Source organism: Stegostoma tigrinum, chromosome 40, assembly GCF_030684315.1.
Source record: "Stegostoma tigrinum isolate sSteTig4 chromosome 40, sSteTig4.hap1, whole genome shotgun sequence".
Taxonomy (NCBI): Eukaryota; Metazoa; Chordata; class Chondrichthyes; order Orectolobiformes; family Stegostomatidae; genus Stegostoma; species Stegostoma tigrinum.
The window spans coordinates 18607057-18624850 of NC_081393.1; the positions used below are offsets into that span (position 1 = coordinate 18607057).

The 17794-nt window shown below is 43.6% G+C and overlaps 1 protein-coding gene across 1 annotated transcript; it reads right to left on the minus strand.

Annotated features, from left to right (window-relative positions):
• Nucleotides 1–2367: 2367 nt before the first annotated feature.
• Nucleotides 2368–4950, minus strand: LOC132206652 (probable G-protein coupled receptor 139). The gene is made up of 2 exons (XM_059641164.1): nucleotides 4734–4950; nucleotides 2368–3417 (listed from the first exon to the last, which is right to left on the minus strand). The coding sequence occupies exons 1-2, from the start codon at nucleotides 4861–4863 to the stop codon at nucleotides 2486–2488; spliced, it is 1062 nt and encodes a 353-aa protein (XP_059497147.1). The 5' UTR covers nucleotides 4864–4950; the 3' UTR covers nucleotides 2368–2485.
• Between the last annotated feature and the right edge of the window lie 12844 nt (nucleotides 4951–17794).

Genomic DNA, 17794 nt, shown 5'->3' on the forward strand with positions numbered 1-17794 from the left:
CTTTCATTCAACTTTTCAGTCTCCAATTCCATCATCACACACCTCTCCCATTCCACCATCTCTCACACACGCTGGGACAGTCTTCAAGTTCACCTTCTTGCTTCCCTGCAGCTCCACGATCGCGCACACACCATGGGGCATTTGCCGTGTTTATTATTGCATTCCCCACCCACTCCACCATGGGCCAGTCTCCATGTCTGTGATCATGTTCCACTTCCGCCCCACCATCACTTGCACACCACGGGCCAGTCTCCAGGCTCATCACCACTCTCCCCTCACACTGCAACATCTCTCACAAATAAAGGGCCAGTCTCCATGTACTTCATCACTCTCCCATCATACTCCATCAGTAAGCCTCGACTGACCAGTCACCACGTCAATTTGCAATCTGCTGACCATTAATAGTCTGTCCCTCATCGCTCTCCCTCACATCTGGTCATTGCTCACAACCCATTACCCAGATCAAGATTCAAAATTTCCCAATAACCCTGTGCTAGCTAACACATAAAGGTAGATTCTATGCCCATCTTTATGAATCCTCTCTCCACAGGGAGACTCCAACCACTTTCTTTATTTATTCATGTGATGTTCACATTGCTGCTGGACCAGCATTTATTGTCTATCCGTGGTTGTACCTGAAAATCTGTTGGTCAGCAGCAATCTGTAATTTTGATAGATCATATTGTGTATTTTGACTGGCAATTGACCCAGGGTGACAAGTCTGATGACCTGTCCTTCTGGCTGGAAGTGGGTTTTGGGTTTTGATGATGCTGTTTGAATGTTTTGTGACCTTTCCTGTAGGATGCTGACAAGGGACATCAGTGGATTACGTGTGAGGTTGTGGCATCAGAGTGGAGGTAACTGACATGTCAACTTGTGACTGGGAACGAAAGGGTTGGGTTCATATTCAGTTAAAAGAAAAACTTTCAGATACAATAGTGGGGAATATTCATTTGAGGAGCAAGGTGAACATTTCTGTTATAACCTTGTGGACAGTGGCATCGTTTGGAAGAACATGATGTACGCAGAGAGACCAGTTGAATGGTTGGACTCAATAGAAGAAGTAGGTAGTGAAGATGTATAGCCTGGGGAACTGTGTGAGTCGGCGGATCTATATTGCAAATTGATGGCCGTCCTATCCACAGAATCAGAAACAGAGATTGCAATGTCTGTAAAAGTGGAATCAGAGATGGACTCCAGATGAATTGAGAACAGGGTGGAAAGTGGGAACATTTTTGTTTTCCATTTCCTCACAGCAGAAGCAAACAGCACCATTTCCATTATCAAGAAAGTGCAGAAACATTTGTTGGTCGGGCCCAGACTGAGAAGGTTACAAGGAATGTCCAACAAAGCAACAGGCATAACTGCGACTATTGTGGGTATGCACTGCCAAAACATTTAAATGAAACACATTCAGAGGAGATAAAGAAGAATTTAGTGTGAAATCTTCAATGTGGAGTACGGTGAAGATCGGAATGGATGGTTCAGGTTTTGTCAACAGAATGGACAGGAGAATCACAAGATCATCCTGATGGGACATAATCATATGGAAGATTAATGAAGAGGAGGCAAGCTGGAAACTGTGAGCTTCTGAAATGAACGGCACGCTACCCACTGCCGACGTCCCTCCACCTGGACAATCATCACGTTGGTCTGTTTCCATATCAATTAATACTATCTTCCTCTCCACACAAAATTATCGTCCAATTTGTCAGTCTAAATGTACATAAATACTATCCCCTCCCATTCTGTTACACCGTTTCCATTGGCCAATCTCCACGTTCACCATCTCTCTATCTCCCACCCTGAACCATGGAATGCCATTTGCCAGTCATCACCTTCATCATCAATATCCTGTCCCCAACAAATGGACATTGCTCTGATCTCATTCTCCACTCTCTAGACCCAACATCACTCTTCCTTCAAACCCTCAAACATGACAAAACTCATATTCATTCCTACATTCATCAAAACAGCCATTCCGACCCAACTATTACCGTGATGAATTTGGCAGTTCTTGACATGTACCATCAGCCAGTCAGTCATGCCAGATCTTTGCTGAAATAGTATTGAGCAGGTTCCAAGTCCATCAACATTCTTGATTAGCTGCCATCTATACTCTCAGCCCATTAGCCAGCGTCCTCTGACAGAAAACCCCAACATTCGACCCATCCCATTTGTTCAGGCCCGATTTAGGGCCTTGCTGAAAACAGGTAAAAATTAATAAGATAATCCTGAAAAGAGAGAATAACCGATGTGTTCAATGAATATATAATTCTGTGGAAATTGATACACCAGCACATTCTTTGACAGCTGTTTGAATTTAGCCTGAGTCACATCACAATATAGAGTGTTTGTGCTGTAACTGAGGAACTTTTATTTTGAATGGGAATGAATGAACTTTTTAATGAATGAGACAGTTACTCTGTATGGTTTTCTGAGAAACAGGATGTGTCTACAGCCTGCGAGCACATCAACAATACATTTAAACATAAGATAATCCTGACAAGAGAGTACAACGGATGTATTTAATGAGGAGGTAAAACCTCATAAATGGATCTGCCAGTAGGTTCTTTAAGTGCTGTCTGAATTTAGTTTGAGTCACGGCATAAATTGCAGTGTTTGTGCTGCAACTGAGGAGCTGCAGCACGAAGCCCAATTCATGCAGAGAAGTGGGCAGAAGCACAAATGGAATTCCTATAGCATCCAGCCTCCAGCATACAGAATTAATCATCAACAATGACCATAAGACGATGAAATTGCCTGAGAGAAGAAACAGCAAGGTCATAGACTTTCTTCGACTCTCCATCTCTTTGTCTCTGTGCACATCTGCACTGCTGTGAGGCCGTAGTCTACTGCGGGCTCTGCTGCTCACTGAAATGTGTCTGACCGTCAAAATATTCAGCAGCAATATCAGGAGAAATGGAAGACATGGATTTAGAATGTTATGGATGAGCTCGAGCACACCATAGACTGGGGACCACATTCCATCTGATGCAACCAAACAAAACCAAGGGAAGTTGGACCCTCGATACCAAATCTCAAACATGAAATACCAGAATACATTCTTTAAACAACTGGCAACAGTCACTGTTCCGAGAACCAGAGTCGCCGTTTTTTCATTACAGTATCTACCCTTCACATTCTGGCAACAAATGGCAACAAACCGATCAAATGTGAAAGTGACAGTGTACCAGACAGAACAGTCAGTGGCTGCATAAAGCAAGACAGCGTGGATATTACACACAGGGAGAGACGTGAGGGAATAAATTCTATAAGTAATTGGTATATGTCTCAAGATCAGATCAAGAAAAGTGACTGTAAGATCCGCAACGGCCATCATTAGCAGGTAACGGGTGATACATCCAGACAGACCACAGTTCCTGCGAAGCAGTATGAATATTGTCATGACGTTAGCTGCAATGAAAGCAGGAAGAAAACAATGTCATTTATGAGCATATAGTGACGAACGTCACTTTGATTCATAACCTGATGTGATTTCCAAATGGGCTCATTTACAGAAACATTTGCATTTGGAAAACAAAATAAATGGCCTGAACTATTTCAAAACATGCAATGAAATATATTGGATACACTGTTTCCTCAAACAAACATATGCACATGGACAAGATTATTGCATGAAACCACCATTGACAGCATCACTACACTCTCATTGCCAAAAATGCTTGCGTTCAAATTCGAAAAGTAACTTTATGTCAAAACGTCAAATGCAACATTCTCACTGTCATACCATCAGATACACATAAAAGAGATTACTGGAAAAAGCCAAGATCCACTGGATCCCTGCTGAAGAGAGAGTGATGACTTGGTTGTGACAGAACAGATCATTGCAGCTCGCTCCAGATTATTTAGTTGGGAATTTAGTCCAGGAAATGGTGGCTCTTATCCTGTTTCAAAAATTTTGAGAAGTGTTTGCAGAAAGTCAATGGGCGACAAATAATTCTCAGCTCTCATTTTTGCAGTCTCACTTCATTAGAATTGCGGAGAAAGCTTTTCTTTCAATACCGGAATTTTTTTTTGATCCTAATGAAAAAAGTGCACATGCAGCTCTCTCAATCATCGGTTCGAGCACAACTCAATAATTATCTGGCTTCCACATTACAGGAGAACGTAATTGCACTGGAAAGAGTGAAGAAGCTCTGGAAATAGACTGCACTGCAGACATTTTGATATGAGGAGAGATTTCAAATACTGAGCTCGTTTTCCTGATAGCAGCAGAGAATGAGCTGTTGGACATCGCCCAAATAAAGGAGAATGCAAAAACAACTCTAACAATTAACAAGTTATTGATGGTTAAAATGTAGTTTCAGTGATCAAGACACAGGGACATTATCTGTTTGCAATCTATAGAAACATTTCCCGTCATTTAATGTAATGGCGGTTTTTGCATTGATTTTAACAAATGTTGAAAGAAAAACTACATCATACAATTGGGAAAATGCTTAAGAAGAAATATCCACGGTTGAAAGGAGAACTGGATAATGTTTGACTTCTTGCATAATTTGTAGCTGCAATTGCATGCAACCGAATGACCTGATGTGGCGCTAATTTTCTCTGATGATTGGACAATGGCTTTAATTGACAGTTCGGGGTTGAAATGGAGGAGCTGACACCTCAGTAAGGTTCAGTAGGATAGTCACAGAATGAATGATGATGTCAATACTACTGTTAACAAAAGGACTAGCAATTCATAGCTAAATGCAGAGACTTACCGGAGACTCCAACAAAAGCGAGGATCGGATAGGAAAAGTACTGGATAATATAAATCAGATTTTGCATCCAATAATCTGAAAAGTCGAAGTGAGAAACAACAAAAAGAGGCCAGGATAAACTGCGATCCATTGTTGGAACATTCCAGTGCTTTGTTCTCAGATTCAGATCTAACCTATCTCTCTCTCTATGCAACTGTTAAGCTGTGTCAGCGTCAGAGGTGACAGTCCCGGAGACACTATGAGACAACATGCTGAAAATAGTCCCTTATTGAGAGAACGGGGAGCTCTCCAGAGACACAATTAGGATCCTCAGAGATTGAAAATAATCGCTAAATGAAGAGCTTTTGTAGTCAGATAACTTTCCAGATCAGACCTTTATTTGCATCAAAAAAGATGACAGAGCCTCCTCTGAAATTCACAGACCTTCAGAGGATTCAAGCTGACCATTCGGTGAATCTATTGATCAAAAATGATCTCCGTTGGACAGCACATGAATTTTTATAAAGAGCAATGTTTTCTCTCTCTGACTCAATTGTTGTCACTCTTATCTCTCTGAATTAATGTTTACACTGTCTCTGAAAATTAACTGCCATAATTTGTTGGCAACCAAATTTAAGCTAAAGCACCGTTAATTAACTGGAAGTATTCTTGTCTTCTGTTGCAAGCAGCGTTACAATGCGTTAGTATCGTCAATGTCTGGCTTTAGCTTCATTGTAGGTGTAAAATCATAAAGACCCATGTGCCATATCCATGCGCAGGAATCTCACGGCCCATAAAATGAAGGGGAAGAGAGGGCGTGGTATTGGTGGGGGTGTTGTGGTTTGGAGAGGGATGATTTATTCCCTGACTGTTTCCAAGATTGTTGAGCGAAACCACTGCTTTGACAGACCTCCACCAGCACTGCGCCTTGAAATGAATTGTTATTCTCTCTGAGAAAAATGATGTCATTGCTATGACTGAGAATTGTTTGAAGGGAAGGCAAGATTGGCAACTAAATATCCCAGGGGATAGATACGTCAGGCTGGATAGAGAGGGAGGTAAAAGGGGTGGAGGAGTTGCATTTCTGGTCAAAGATCATATCACAGCTGTGCTGAAGGCGGGCACCATGGAGGATTCCAGCTGTGAGGCGGTATGGGCACAACTCGGTGCAAGGAAGGGTGCGGTAACAATCTTGGGTCTCCACGACAGGCATCTCAACAGTGAGCGTGATATAGAGGTGCAAATAGGTCGTCCTATTACGGAATGACTTTGGAGCATCGGATCTGTTGATGGGAGATTTTAATTTTCCCAATATTCACTGTGATTCACTTTGTATTCGGGATTTAGATGGAGCAGAATTTGCAAAAAGTATTCAGAAGGGTTTTATAGAGTGGTATGGAAGTAGTCCAACTCGGGAAGGGGCTATACTGGGACCTGATGATGGCAAATGAGCCCAGCCAGGTGGTTGAGTTTCCAGTCGGGGATGACTTTGCGAATAGTGATCACAATTCAGTAAGATTTAGAATACTGATGGACAGAGACGAGAGTGTTCCCAAAGGAAGAGTGCTGAACTGGGGGGAGGGCAAACAAGAGCAAAATTTGTCAGGAGCTGGCGAATTTGAATTGCGAGCAGCTGTTTGAGAGTAAATCCACATTTGGTATGTGACAGACTTTTAAAGAGAGATTGATTTGAGTATGATACCTGTGTCCCTGTGAACCTCTGGGATGGAAAGGACAAAGTTAGGGAACCTTGGATGACCGGTGAAATTGTAGACTCGCAAAGAGAGAAAAGGAAGCATGCATAAGGTCTGGGTGTGTGAAAAGAGACAAAGCTTTTGAAGAATATCAGGAAAGTAGGACTAATCTGAAGCAAGGACTTAAGAAGGCAAAAAGGGGTCATGAAACACGTTCAGCAAACAGGGTTAGGGAAAATCTCAAAGCCTCTTATTCATAGATAAGGAATGAGAGGGCAACTAGAGCAAGGTTTGGCCCACTCACGGACAAAGGAGGGAAGTTATGTGTGGTGTCATAGAAAATGAGTGAGATTCTTAATGAGCACTTCGCTTCCGTAATCACTGAGGAGTGCTTTGGAAGCTGATGTAGAAGATATTAATGGACACACCTATATACATTTGGAAGAAAATGGGCTTAATAGTGATGGGCAGCATAGTTATGAAAAGGCAAGTTCACGTCTTACAAACTTGAGAGAATTCTTTGAGGAAGTGATAAAGTTGATAGATGAGAGAAAGGCTGTGGATCTCACATTCATGGACTTCGGGAAGGCAATTGGTAAGTTTCCCCATGGTAGGCTGATGGAGAATGTGGAGTGGCATGGGGCCCTGGGCGTACTAGCTAGATGGGTTGGGAACTGGCTGGGAAACAGGAGACAGAGTGTTGTGGTGGAATAGAGTTTCTCAAAATGGAGAACTGTGACCAGTGGTGTTGCACAGGAATCCGTGTTGGGACCACTGTTGTTTGTGATGTGCATAAATTATCTGGAGGATGGTGTACTATGATTGGGCGAGTCACCGATCATGAAGGGGACCGTCGGAGAATGCAGCAGATTATAGATAGATTGAAGAGTTGGGCGAAGAAATGGCAGATAGAGTACACTCCAGGAAAATAGGAGGTGATGCATTTTGGAAGATCGAATTCAAGAGTGAACTGTACAGTAAAAGGAAAAGCCCTTGGGAAAATTGATGCAAAGAGAGATCTGGGTGCTCAGGTTCATTGTACCCTGAAGGTGGCAACGCAGGTGGGTAGAGTAGTCAAGAAGGAATATGGCATGCTTTCATTGATTGGATGGGGTATTGAGTATAAGAATTGGCAGGTCAAGTTACAGTTGCATCGAACTTTTGTTCAACCACATTTGGAATACTGCGTATAGTTGTGGTCACCACATTACGAAGAGGATGTGGATGCTTTGTAGAGAGTGCAGAGGAGGCTCATCAGGATTTTGCCTGGTATGGAGAGTGCTAGATATGAAGAGAAATTGAGTAGATTAGGATTATTTACATTAGAAAGTCGAAGGTTCAGGGGGGAACGAATTGACATCGGCAAAATCATGACAGCTACAGACAAGGTGGACAGCAAGACTGGGGTCTCAACTACTAAGGGTCACGATTTCAAGGTGATAGAAAAAAGGTTTAAGGGAGATATGCGTGGAAAGCTCTTTACGCAGAGGATGGTGGGTGCCTGGAACAGGTTGCTAGCAGAGGTGCTAGAGGTGGGCACCATAGCGTTATTTAAAACGAATCTCGACAGACACACGAATTGACAGGGGGCAGATGAATAGCGATTCTTGAAAAATAAACAACGGGTTTAGATAGAGGTTCTGGAAAGGCGAATGGCCTGTTCCTGTACTGCAATTTTTTTTGTTCTTTGTACTCTGAAACCTGCTGATGAATTAAGGGAATTCAAAGCCACTGAAGCTGCTGCAAAATTGCTACACTTTTCACATTTGCAAGAAGGTTTCAGTTTTGGTGAATCAGTGAACATATTTCCCCAAGACTGTCAATGGTCTTTTAAAAAATCGAATAGCGTTGCATTCTGATGAAGGGTCTCGGCCCAACACGTCAGCATTTGTGGTCCTGAGATGCTTCTAGGCCTGCTGTGTTCATCCAGCTTCACACTTTATTATCTCGAATATCAATGCATCTTGCTCTTTAAATAAAATCGCTCTGTACAATAATTCTTCGAACTAGTTTCCTAAAAATACAAACAAAGATTAAGAGGAGGCCACTCTGCAAATTAAGTACGCTTGAGAGGTCAATGAGATCGTGCCTGATTTAATTTTGATATAAACTGGACACTCCCACATACCCTTGACAATATTTCATTGTCGTTGAAAATCTCTCTTTCTCTGTCGTAGAAATCTTGAAAGACACTGTCTGCTCTGCTCTTTGAGGACACTCCTGGAAGTGTCCAACACCGGACAGGGAAGAACGTTTCTGGCTCGCTGTTTTGAGTGCTGACCCCTTTCTAAAAACCCTGTCCTTTGCACTGAATTTCCCAGCAAGACAGAATATCCAATTGCAATCGATCCGGTGCAATGTCTTCAGGATCGTATGTATTTTCTGTAAGTCACCACTCAATCTTCTAATCACCAAGGATGCTCGTGCAGCTTGCCTTTACTCTCAGGGTAAACAGCAGATTTGATTCTTCTTGTAACTATTGGGCTGGAGAGTCAACACTTTATCTCACAGCGGCCACATTACATGGAATAAATTCTGAGCCACCACGCACCCCATCCCAGACCTCAATGTGAACTTTAGCCCTGATTCCACTTCAAATGTTGTTGTTCAGAAAATTCAGCTCAAAGTTATTTAGCTTTAGCAAAACCTGCATTCATTTGCTGATAGTGCTTGGTTACCTTCGTCCCAGACCGTTTATGTACACACTGCCATTTAAACATTTCTTCCACAGCTTTCTGCTTCAGCAGATTTTCTCACAGATTTTCTAAGTTACGTTGATTGTTTTGAAGACTGTCAATGTGCACTGCTGCGACAACAGCAATCTCTCCCTCATCTTCTCTCTCGCTGTCTCTTTCCATCTCTCTCTTCCACCCCACACCCCCACCCCCGATTCCCACAGTCTGTCCCTCTCTCTCTTCCAATTTTCTGGACAACCTGACGTTCTGTCTGTCGCTCTGTTTCTCTCCCCTTCTCTTTCTCAGACTCGATGAGGACAATTTAGGACGGAGATGAGGAAAAATGTCTTTACCGAGAGAGTTGTGTTTTTGTGCAACCCTGTGCCACACACATTCGCTGAGGTCAAAACTTTGAATGCATTGAAGAAGGAATGAAATAAATTTTAGTGCCTGAGAGGCAAACGGCAAAAGTGGGGAGAATGCGGGACTGATTTGTTTGATCAGCCAGAATCTTATTCACTGACAGAACATGCTCGAAGGCCTGAGTAGCTTACCCCTGTTCCTGTTTTCAATGCATATATGTGACAAATCAGTATCTCAGTTTTTAATTGAGGAAATCATCTTTCTGACATTGTTTGATTCATTGTTGTGTGTGCACATTTGATCTCATTAAATATATGAGGCAAACCTGGTTATAAAAATCATTACATTTTTTCTACTGAAAGAATTGAGTTATCTGCGGGAGAAACTGGAATACAGGAGATGGCATTTCTTGCTGCAATTGTATGTCAATAGGAGCACCATGTTAACCGTATGCATTCCAGCGAGTACCATCCGAGCTGTGCTCTTCATTCCTCCGCCCTGCCATCTCAGGGATCATGCTGCATCCTTTGTTGAGCTCTGTCTGTACACAGAAATCCTTGGTCAGAACAAACTATGTAACGTACAATTGCAGCAAGAGATGCCTGCTGCTGTATTCCAATTGTCTCCCGAAGAAAGCGAATATATTTTGTTTTTTATTACTGCCGGCTGTTCCTGCCATGTTGAGGTTCAGCTGTATGAGTGGCACCGGCTTCCTTTCCCAGTCCATTGCCACTCAGATAATAAACTGCCATACTCGTTTTGCTTGAAAAGTTGACAACCTCACATTGACCCTCTTTAAGCTTTATTTGCTGTGATGTTTTTTCTCACTCACTCAAGTTTATCCAATCATACGGAGGCACCTCTGCAATCTCATCACAGCTCAGCCTCCCACCAAGCTTTGTTTTGTCTGACAACTGGAGAGGTTACATTGAGTTCCTTCCTCTATGTCATGAACATTTCTTGTGAATAGCACTAACGGCAGCATTACTGCACATGTCACTGTCTGATGCTCAGAAAGTGACATGTTTTTCCCATTTTCATTCCATGCCTTTCAAATCTATCACTTCCTCTTTACTCCTGAACTCATTTTCTTCATTACAAAAAAAGGGCTGTTGTCCGAGACACCCTTCCATCTATGGTGAACTTGACAAAGTCGCCATCTTCAAATATGCCCATCCAGCGTTTCTAGGCTGTAAGTGCTGCTCACGGAAATTTGCTTGTCGGGCAATGGTGATTTCTTTGCCTTTATTACTTTGAATTTCGCCTTTAGAAATTCTGGAGGACTACTGATTTCTTTTACTTCTTCCCAATTTGCCCAAGTTCCTCAACAGTATTTACTCCCCAGTATGAAGTGCGAACAAATCTATTTATTTCATTACTCTGTCATCTCTTTGTTCTCGCTATAACTTTCCTGTTTCTAATTATAATGGGTCAACATCAGTCTTCCCAAGTATTTTTCCTATCGAGTACATGTAGAAAATTTTAAAATCACTTTGAATGCCCAGGGGTCTTTTGCTTGTTTTCTGTTGTTCCCCAATTTAACAAATTACTTTGATCCCCTCCTCTCGAATCTAAGCTGCTGCCAGCCATCAGGTCTGCTACTTTTTGAACAAAGAGCATGGCCCTTACTTGAATCTAAAACATGCCATTTCCATTCTTAACCATGGTCAAACCACATTTCCAGTCTTAGTGCTTTTCTCAAACATGAAAAATCAATTTTCGCAGTTCTCCTCATAATCATTAGATGTTTTCTAAGGTCTTAATATTGTCATTCTATTGAGAAACGTTTCTAAAATGAACATAGGCAGCTCACACACCACATCTCCATTCTTCCTCTATTCAACTTCAGGGCCCTGGTCTCAAACCACCAAAGCCACTCACCACCTTAATGTGGAACTCTACCGATGCAAAAATGTGATCACCAGGAAAACAGATCCTTCGATACAACTTGTCAATGCTGACCAGATATTCTGCATCAATCTCATCCCATGTGGTGCCATAATAAGATAGTAAAGTGTGAAGCTGGATGAACACATCAGGCCAATCAGCATCTCTGGAGCACAAAAGCTGACGTTTCAGGCCGAGAACCTTCATCAGAGAGGGGGATAGGGTGAGTGTTCTGGATTAAATAGGGAGAGGGGGGAGGCTGACCGACGATGGAGAGGAAAGAAGATAGGTGGAGTGGAGTGTATAGGTGTACAGTTAGGGAGGGGATTGGTCACTCCAGGGAACATGGACAGGTCAAGGAGATGGGATGAGTTTAGTCGGTAGGAAATGGAGGTGCGGCTTGGGGTGGGAGGAAGGGATGGGTGTGAGCAAGAACAGGTTAAGGAGGCAGAGACAGCCTGGGCTGGTTTTGGGATGCAGTGGGGGAAGGGGAGATTTTGAAGCTGGTGAAGTTCACATTGATACCATTGGGCTGCTCAGTTCCCAAGCGGAATATAAGTTGCTGTTCCTGCAACCTTCGGGTGGCTTCATTTTGGCACTGCAGGAGGCCCATGATGGATATGTCATCTGAAGAATGGGAGGGTAGTTGAAAAGGTTCGCTCCTGGGAGGTGGAGTTGTTTATTGCGAACCGAGCGGAGGTGTTCTGCAAAGCGGCCCCCAAGCCGCCATTTGTGGCCACCACCAAATGTGCACCATTTGGCCTTAACCCTCCAATTCCTTCCTAGACATATTTCCATCCAGAAGTCTTTTCACTTCTGTAATTCTACCTGCCTCAATCAACTCCTCTGATAACTCATCCAATATACACACCACCCTCTGCTTGTGAACGTAACTCCTTATGCTCATTTTTCATCTTCACCTCTCTCCATAAACCTATGCCCTCCAGCTTTGCACTCCCCTGCCCTGGTGCTAAGACCTTGACCATTCATACGATCCATAACCCGTTTGTTTTTATAAACTTCTTCATCACCAAAACTCGGAATCTCCATGGAAAATAGTGCCAATTTGCTCAGCCTCTCCCTGAATCTCTATCACTCCATCACTGGCACTGTCCTTGCAAATTATCTCTGCACCATTTCAAGTCTCACAACATCTTTCCAAGAGCAGACAGACCCTGAATGAATATTGTCATCTGAACGTGGACCAATCACCTGCACATCCCAACTCAAATACTCAATGCAATGGCTAATCCAGTGAAGGGTCGCAAACAAATTCCTCTCGACATTGCTTGCTGACCATCGGGGCATTCTCATGAAGTGTGAAATTCCTGCCCTCATTTGCCCTGCCAAATTGGAGCGCTTGACATGAATCTGAATTTGACTTGATTTACCAATTTTTGGAGCAGTTGCTCTCCTGATTGATGGAGGACTGTACTCTCAGATACCCTTGTTTACATTATGGTTACTCGTCTGCAAAGGGCATTTCACAGTTAATAAAGAATTCTTTTCCTCTCATTAATCAACCCCTCATCTAAGATAGCTGTCCTGACATTGGTTTCTCAATGTATTAATGCAGAAGATGATCCAGTGCGCGATCTAGAAAGAAAATGTTCTGATACACGCTGCAGGAACCCCGTTGCTGATTTGACCTTTAAATCAAAATGCATGTTGCCGTCATCCGTAATTCCAAATGTGCTATTATTGCTTGTTTTATATTCCTGTTTAATGCTTTCCAAAATATTCACACAGCAGATTGGGAGTCTGTGCACAAACGCTGCTATTATTATATACACTTCATGTTTCTAAAGTCTACCTGACGTGATTCGAATTCAATTAAGATATCGGCTTTTCTCACTAGCTTGCTAATTTCTTCCTAATTAATGATGCTACTAATCGCGTTTTCATCTTTATCTGTCCTTCTAAATATCTTAATACCCCGGATATTGATTTCCAATTCCTGGCACCCTGCCACCAAATTTCCAGAATCCCACCTGAAAATGATTAAGGTCTTAATAATTTTATTCCTTTTCACATCATCAACCAGTGCATCTCGAATTCTTTGCTGAACAATTTCCTGACATCCCGTTATGCTTTTTGTTTTAACTCTTGTTGTCAGTACCTGCTGCCTCCCTGTTTCGGTTCCCATTGTTGCACGCTTGCCACTTTAGTTTGAAACTACCCAAACTGCTCTCGCAATTCTCCCTGCTTGTTCACCAATCACAGCCTTCCCCATGTGCAATCAGCCCAGTTATTACTGGCTCCACCTCCACCAGAATTGACCCCAGATTCACAGGAATGTACCCTCGCACCATTTGTAGAGCCACATATTTATCTGATATACCCGTTCGAACTCCATAGATTCTGCTTTTGTGACGTTAGTCTGAGAGACCAAATTCACACAAACGTTTACCATTTTCATTAGTTAAGGCATTGCAGCAGTTCAATATTTGCAAGAACGTTGTTGTAAATCAATTCTGCCTGTTGAATAATGGAATAATGCTTTCTGCTAACAAGGAAGAAGTGTTGCTCTGGAGGAAAAGCCCTGGCAGGGAATCTGAGAGCATTTGTTCGAGGTGCCACCATTTAACCCGTGAGATGGCACTGCGGCTTTCACTGATGTGTTGTGTGCTGTTTCACTTGCAAAGGATTGTTGCCACATTGCTGCCAAAAAGTGTCCTTCAGGCAGGCTGTTTTAAACTGCTTTCGTTTTTCTCTCTTCATTTTAAAGTCAGGTGAAATAACGGGGAATGGGTTTTTTCAGAATCACACAAACATAGAACTGTAGCTGTGGCCTTGTTTATTTAGTGCTTGTTGTTGGCTTGTGGAGCTGAACGTTTGAATTCTTGATGGTGAGAGGGAAATTTTAGACAGCGGTACCTTCCTCTCAAAAAACGAAAAATGAGTCCTGTTGTGTTTCTTTCAGTTGAACTGGAGAGAGATAGCACACGACAATAATGACTGCATTGCTGAAGTTCCTGTTGCAAGTGAATATTTGTGAGACGCTGCCAAAACGTGTCAATATTCTGTGTTTACAGAATGCGTATTTCAGTAAGGTTACATCCAGTCTTAATTTCGTCCTGACTAACTATACTGCAACAATGAATTGCATTTTGATGAAAGTTTAGAGATGGATCAAACAAATCTTTCTGGAACACTATAAGTTTTGTTTGCCAATTTTAAAAAGAAAAGTGTAAAAATTAGAATCTATGCTATCTCCATCATGTGCTCTGGCAGAGCCAGATACAGCCCAGAGAGGGTGGTCGAGTTGCTCAGTAGTTAGCACTGCTGCCTCACAGAGCCATGATCCCGTGTTTGACTTCAGCCTCAAGCGACTGTCTGTGTGGGGTTTGCACATTCTCCCTGCGCCTGCGTGGGTTTTCTCTGAATGGTTGGTTTCGTCCTACAGTCCAAGGGTGAGCAGTGCAGATGGATTGGCCATGCTATATTGCCGATAGTGCCCAGGGATGTTCAGGTTATGTGGGTTAGACATGGGGAAATCAAGGGTAGAGGAATAGTTCTGGTTGGGTTGCTCTTTGGAGATTCATTGTGCACCTGTTGGGCAAAATGGCCTGTTTCGACATTGTAGTGATTCTGTAATTCTGTGAACAGCTCCCCCATCTCCCCTGGTTCCATAATAGTACCATGAGGAAGGTACATAGTATTGTGCTATTCAGCCAGTCGAGACTGCTTGCAATTTGATAGGATCATGGTCGATCAGAATCTCCTCCCACACACTACCTTTCCTTTTCCAAGCAGCTCCTGATTTCCTGAATGATGTGGATTCTATCTGTATCAGCCTTGAGCATTCACGAGGACCCTGGTCCCACTCCAGATCTCAGCAATGTCTCATTTTTATAGTCCCCATTTTACATTCTATCTTTCTGCCAATGGGAGGACAACATTTCAGGTGATTTCTTCAACACCTGATCTCACTGCAGTGCTGGCTTTCAGGGCCCGTGTACTGACAAATCTTGTTATCCCACTTCATCCGCCTCTGTCAGGATATTCCCAAGTATTGTTAATTCCTTTGGGCTGTCTGATTTCTGCAAAAGCATGACCTCAACATAGCAGAGGTGAACAAAATCAAAGTTGCTGGAAAACGTAGCAGTTCTGGCAGCATCTGTGGAGGAGAAAACAGAGTTAACACTTCAGGTCCGGTGATCCTTCCTCAGAACTTAGCAGCGTTGAACTTCATCTGACACTTTCTTCCACCCATCACCAACCTATAATCATCAGTTTGGTCTCACCAGCTATTCTCTATAATTTCCATTACATCGATCACTTTTGTGTCAATTGCAAATTTGCACATTGTTCCTCCACATTCATATTCAAGTCGCCAAAGTGAAAAACAACGAACAGTGGACCCAACACAGGCCTGTGGATCGCCAATTGCAACAGCTTTGCATTCGCAAACACAGCCTTTGAACAATACTGTTTGCTTCTTGTTTTTCAGTTAACTTTGCATCCAAGTTGAAACATTACCCTGAACCGCACGGGGCTTTAACATTTTAACAAAGCACGGGGAATAAATACTTGCCCAAACGATGCCTGCATCCTGTGAGTGATTGTTGAAAAATAACCTTCCTCCAGCTTTGGCCTTTGAATCCTGTCCTATTCTTATCCTCTTCTGTAATCCTCAAACTGAAAGAGATATAATCACTATCATTGAAATGAATCCTGACTGATTTCAGTTGCTCACGTGAAATGACTCCTGTCCTCCTGAAGTGGCTATGCACAGACAGATTTAAAAAAAGTCCCTTGAATGCATTTTACGAGTTTTGTTACCTCTCTGCATTTCACAGTCAAGCTGTCCCAGTTACTGTTTGCATGGCTTAAATCTCCCGCGAATACTGTGCTATTATTACCGAAGTATTGTCAAATTTTTTATCCAATTCAATTCTCTATCTCACTGTGACTGTTCGAGGCCGTTAGTACATAACCAACGGTGTTCTATGATTTGAATTAGAGTTTAATGGTCTCTGCTGATGATTGTTTGGGATCACATTCCTCTGCACAGGAAGGTAGGTCTGTCACCACGATTGATCAGCCAGTGAGGAAGAAACTAGTGTCAAAGAATGGGAACCGTGAACCGTTATTCAAAGTTTTGGCGAACATATTTTGCTCGGGTGTTGGATTAAATTGTTGACTTGCTTGTCGAGCTGGCTTGTTCTTATTCAGATGTGTCGCCTGCATGCTCAGTGACATCATCAGTGGAGCCTCCAATGCAGACATATTTCTACTCCATTGGAATTTACATTCATTTGGTACGTTATGGTTTGAAATCACGTTTCGGGCTTTGATCTGTGTGAGTTTGTCTGCGGGGTCCACATCTGTCGGATTGTACAAAGCACTACGGCTGGAGAATCATTCCTTTAGGGCACATACAAGCCTCCTACGGCCACCAGGAATCATCGTGGACCACAAGCTGACAAACTCTCTGACAAACGCTGACACGGATTAAGGACCTCGTTCCCACAAAAACCTCAGCTGCTATAGACTTCCTAAAGAAGGTAAACCAGACACTACCCTCTGGCACCAGGCAAACATTCACCCATGGCAGACGCCGACGGAACCCCGCCCACGGCCGACGACCTCATCGCTCCCCCCACCACCTCCACAGCCAGTAACCCCAGAGGAGACCGCCACACTGAACCCTCCCGCATCTTCACCATCCCCCCAGACCTCCCACTAACTGAGGACGAATGGTCAGTCCTCAGTAAGGGGCTCACCTTTGTCCCCCTACAACCACACATCAACAAATACCAGTCACGATTGGACATAGAACAGTTTTTCCGCTGCCTTCGCCTCCATGCCTACTTCTTCAACCGGGAGCCTAACCCTCCCTCCACTGACCCCTTCACCCGCTTCCAACACAAGCCCTCCTCCTGGACACCACCCCCAGGCCTCCTACCGTCCCTTGACCTCTTCATCTCCAACTGCCATCGAGACATTAACCGCCTCAACCTCTCCACCCCTCTAACCCACTCCAACCTCTCCCCTGCAGAACGGGCAGCCCTCTGCTCCCTCCGCTCCAACCCCAACCTCACCATCAAACCCGCAGACACGGGTGGCGCAGTGGTAGTATGGCGCACTGACCTCTACATCACCGAGGCCAGACGCCAACTCTCCGACACCACCTGCTACCGCCCCTCGATCATGACCCCACACCCGAGCACCAAACCATCATCTCCAACACCATTCATGACCTCATCACCTCAGGGGACCTCCCACCCACAGCCTCCAACCTCGTTGCTCCCCAACCCGGCGTGGCCCGTTTCTATCTCCTTTCCAAAATCCACAAACCTGCCTGCCCTGGTCGACCCATCGTCTCAGCCTGCTCCTGCCCCACCGAACCCATCTCCGCCTATCTGGATTCCATTTTCTCCCCATTGGTCCAGAAACTCCCTACCTACGCCCGTGACATCACCCACGCCCTCCACCTCCTCCAGGGCTTCCAATTCAC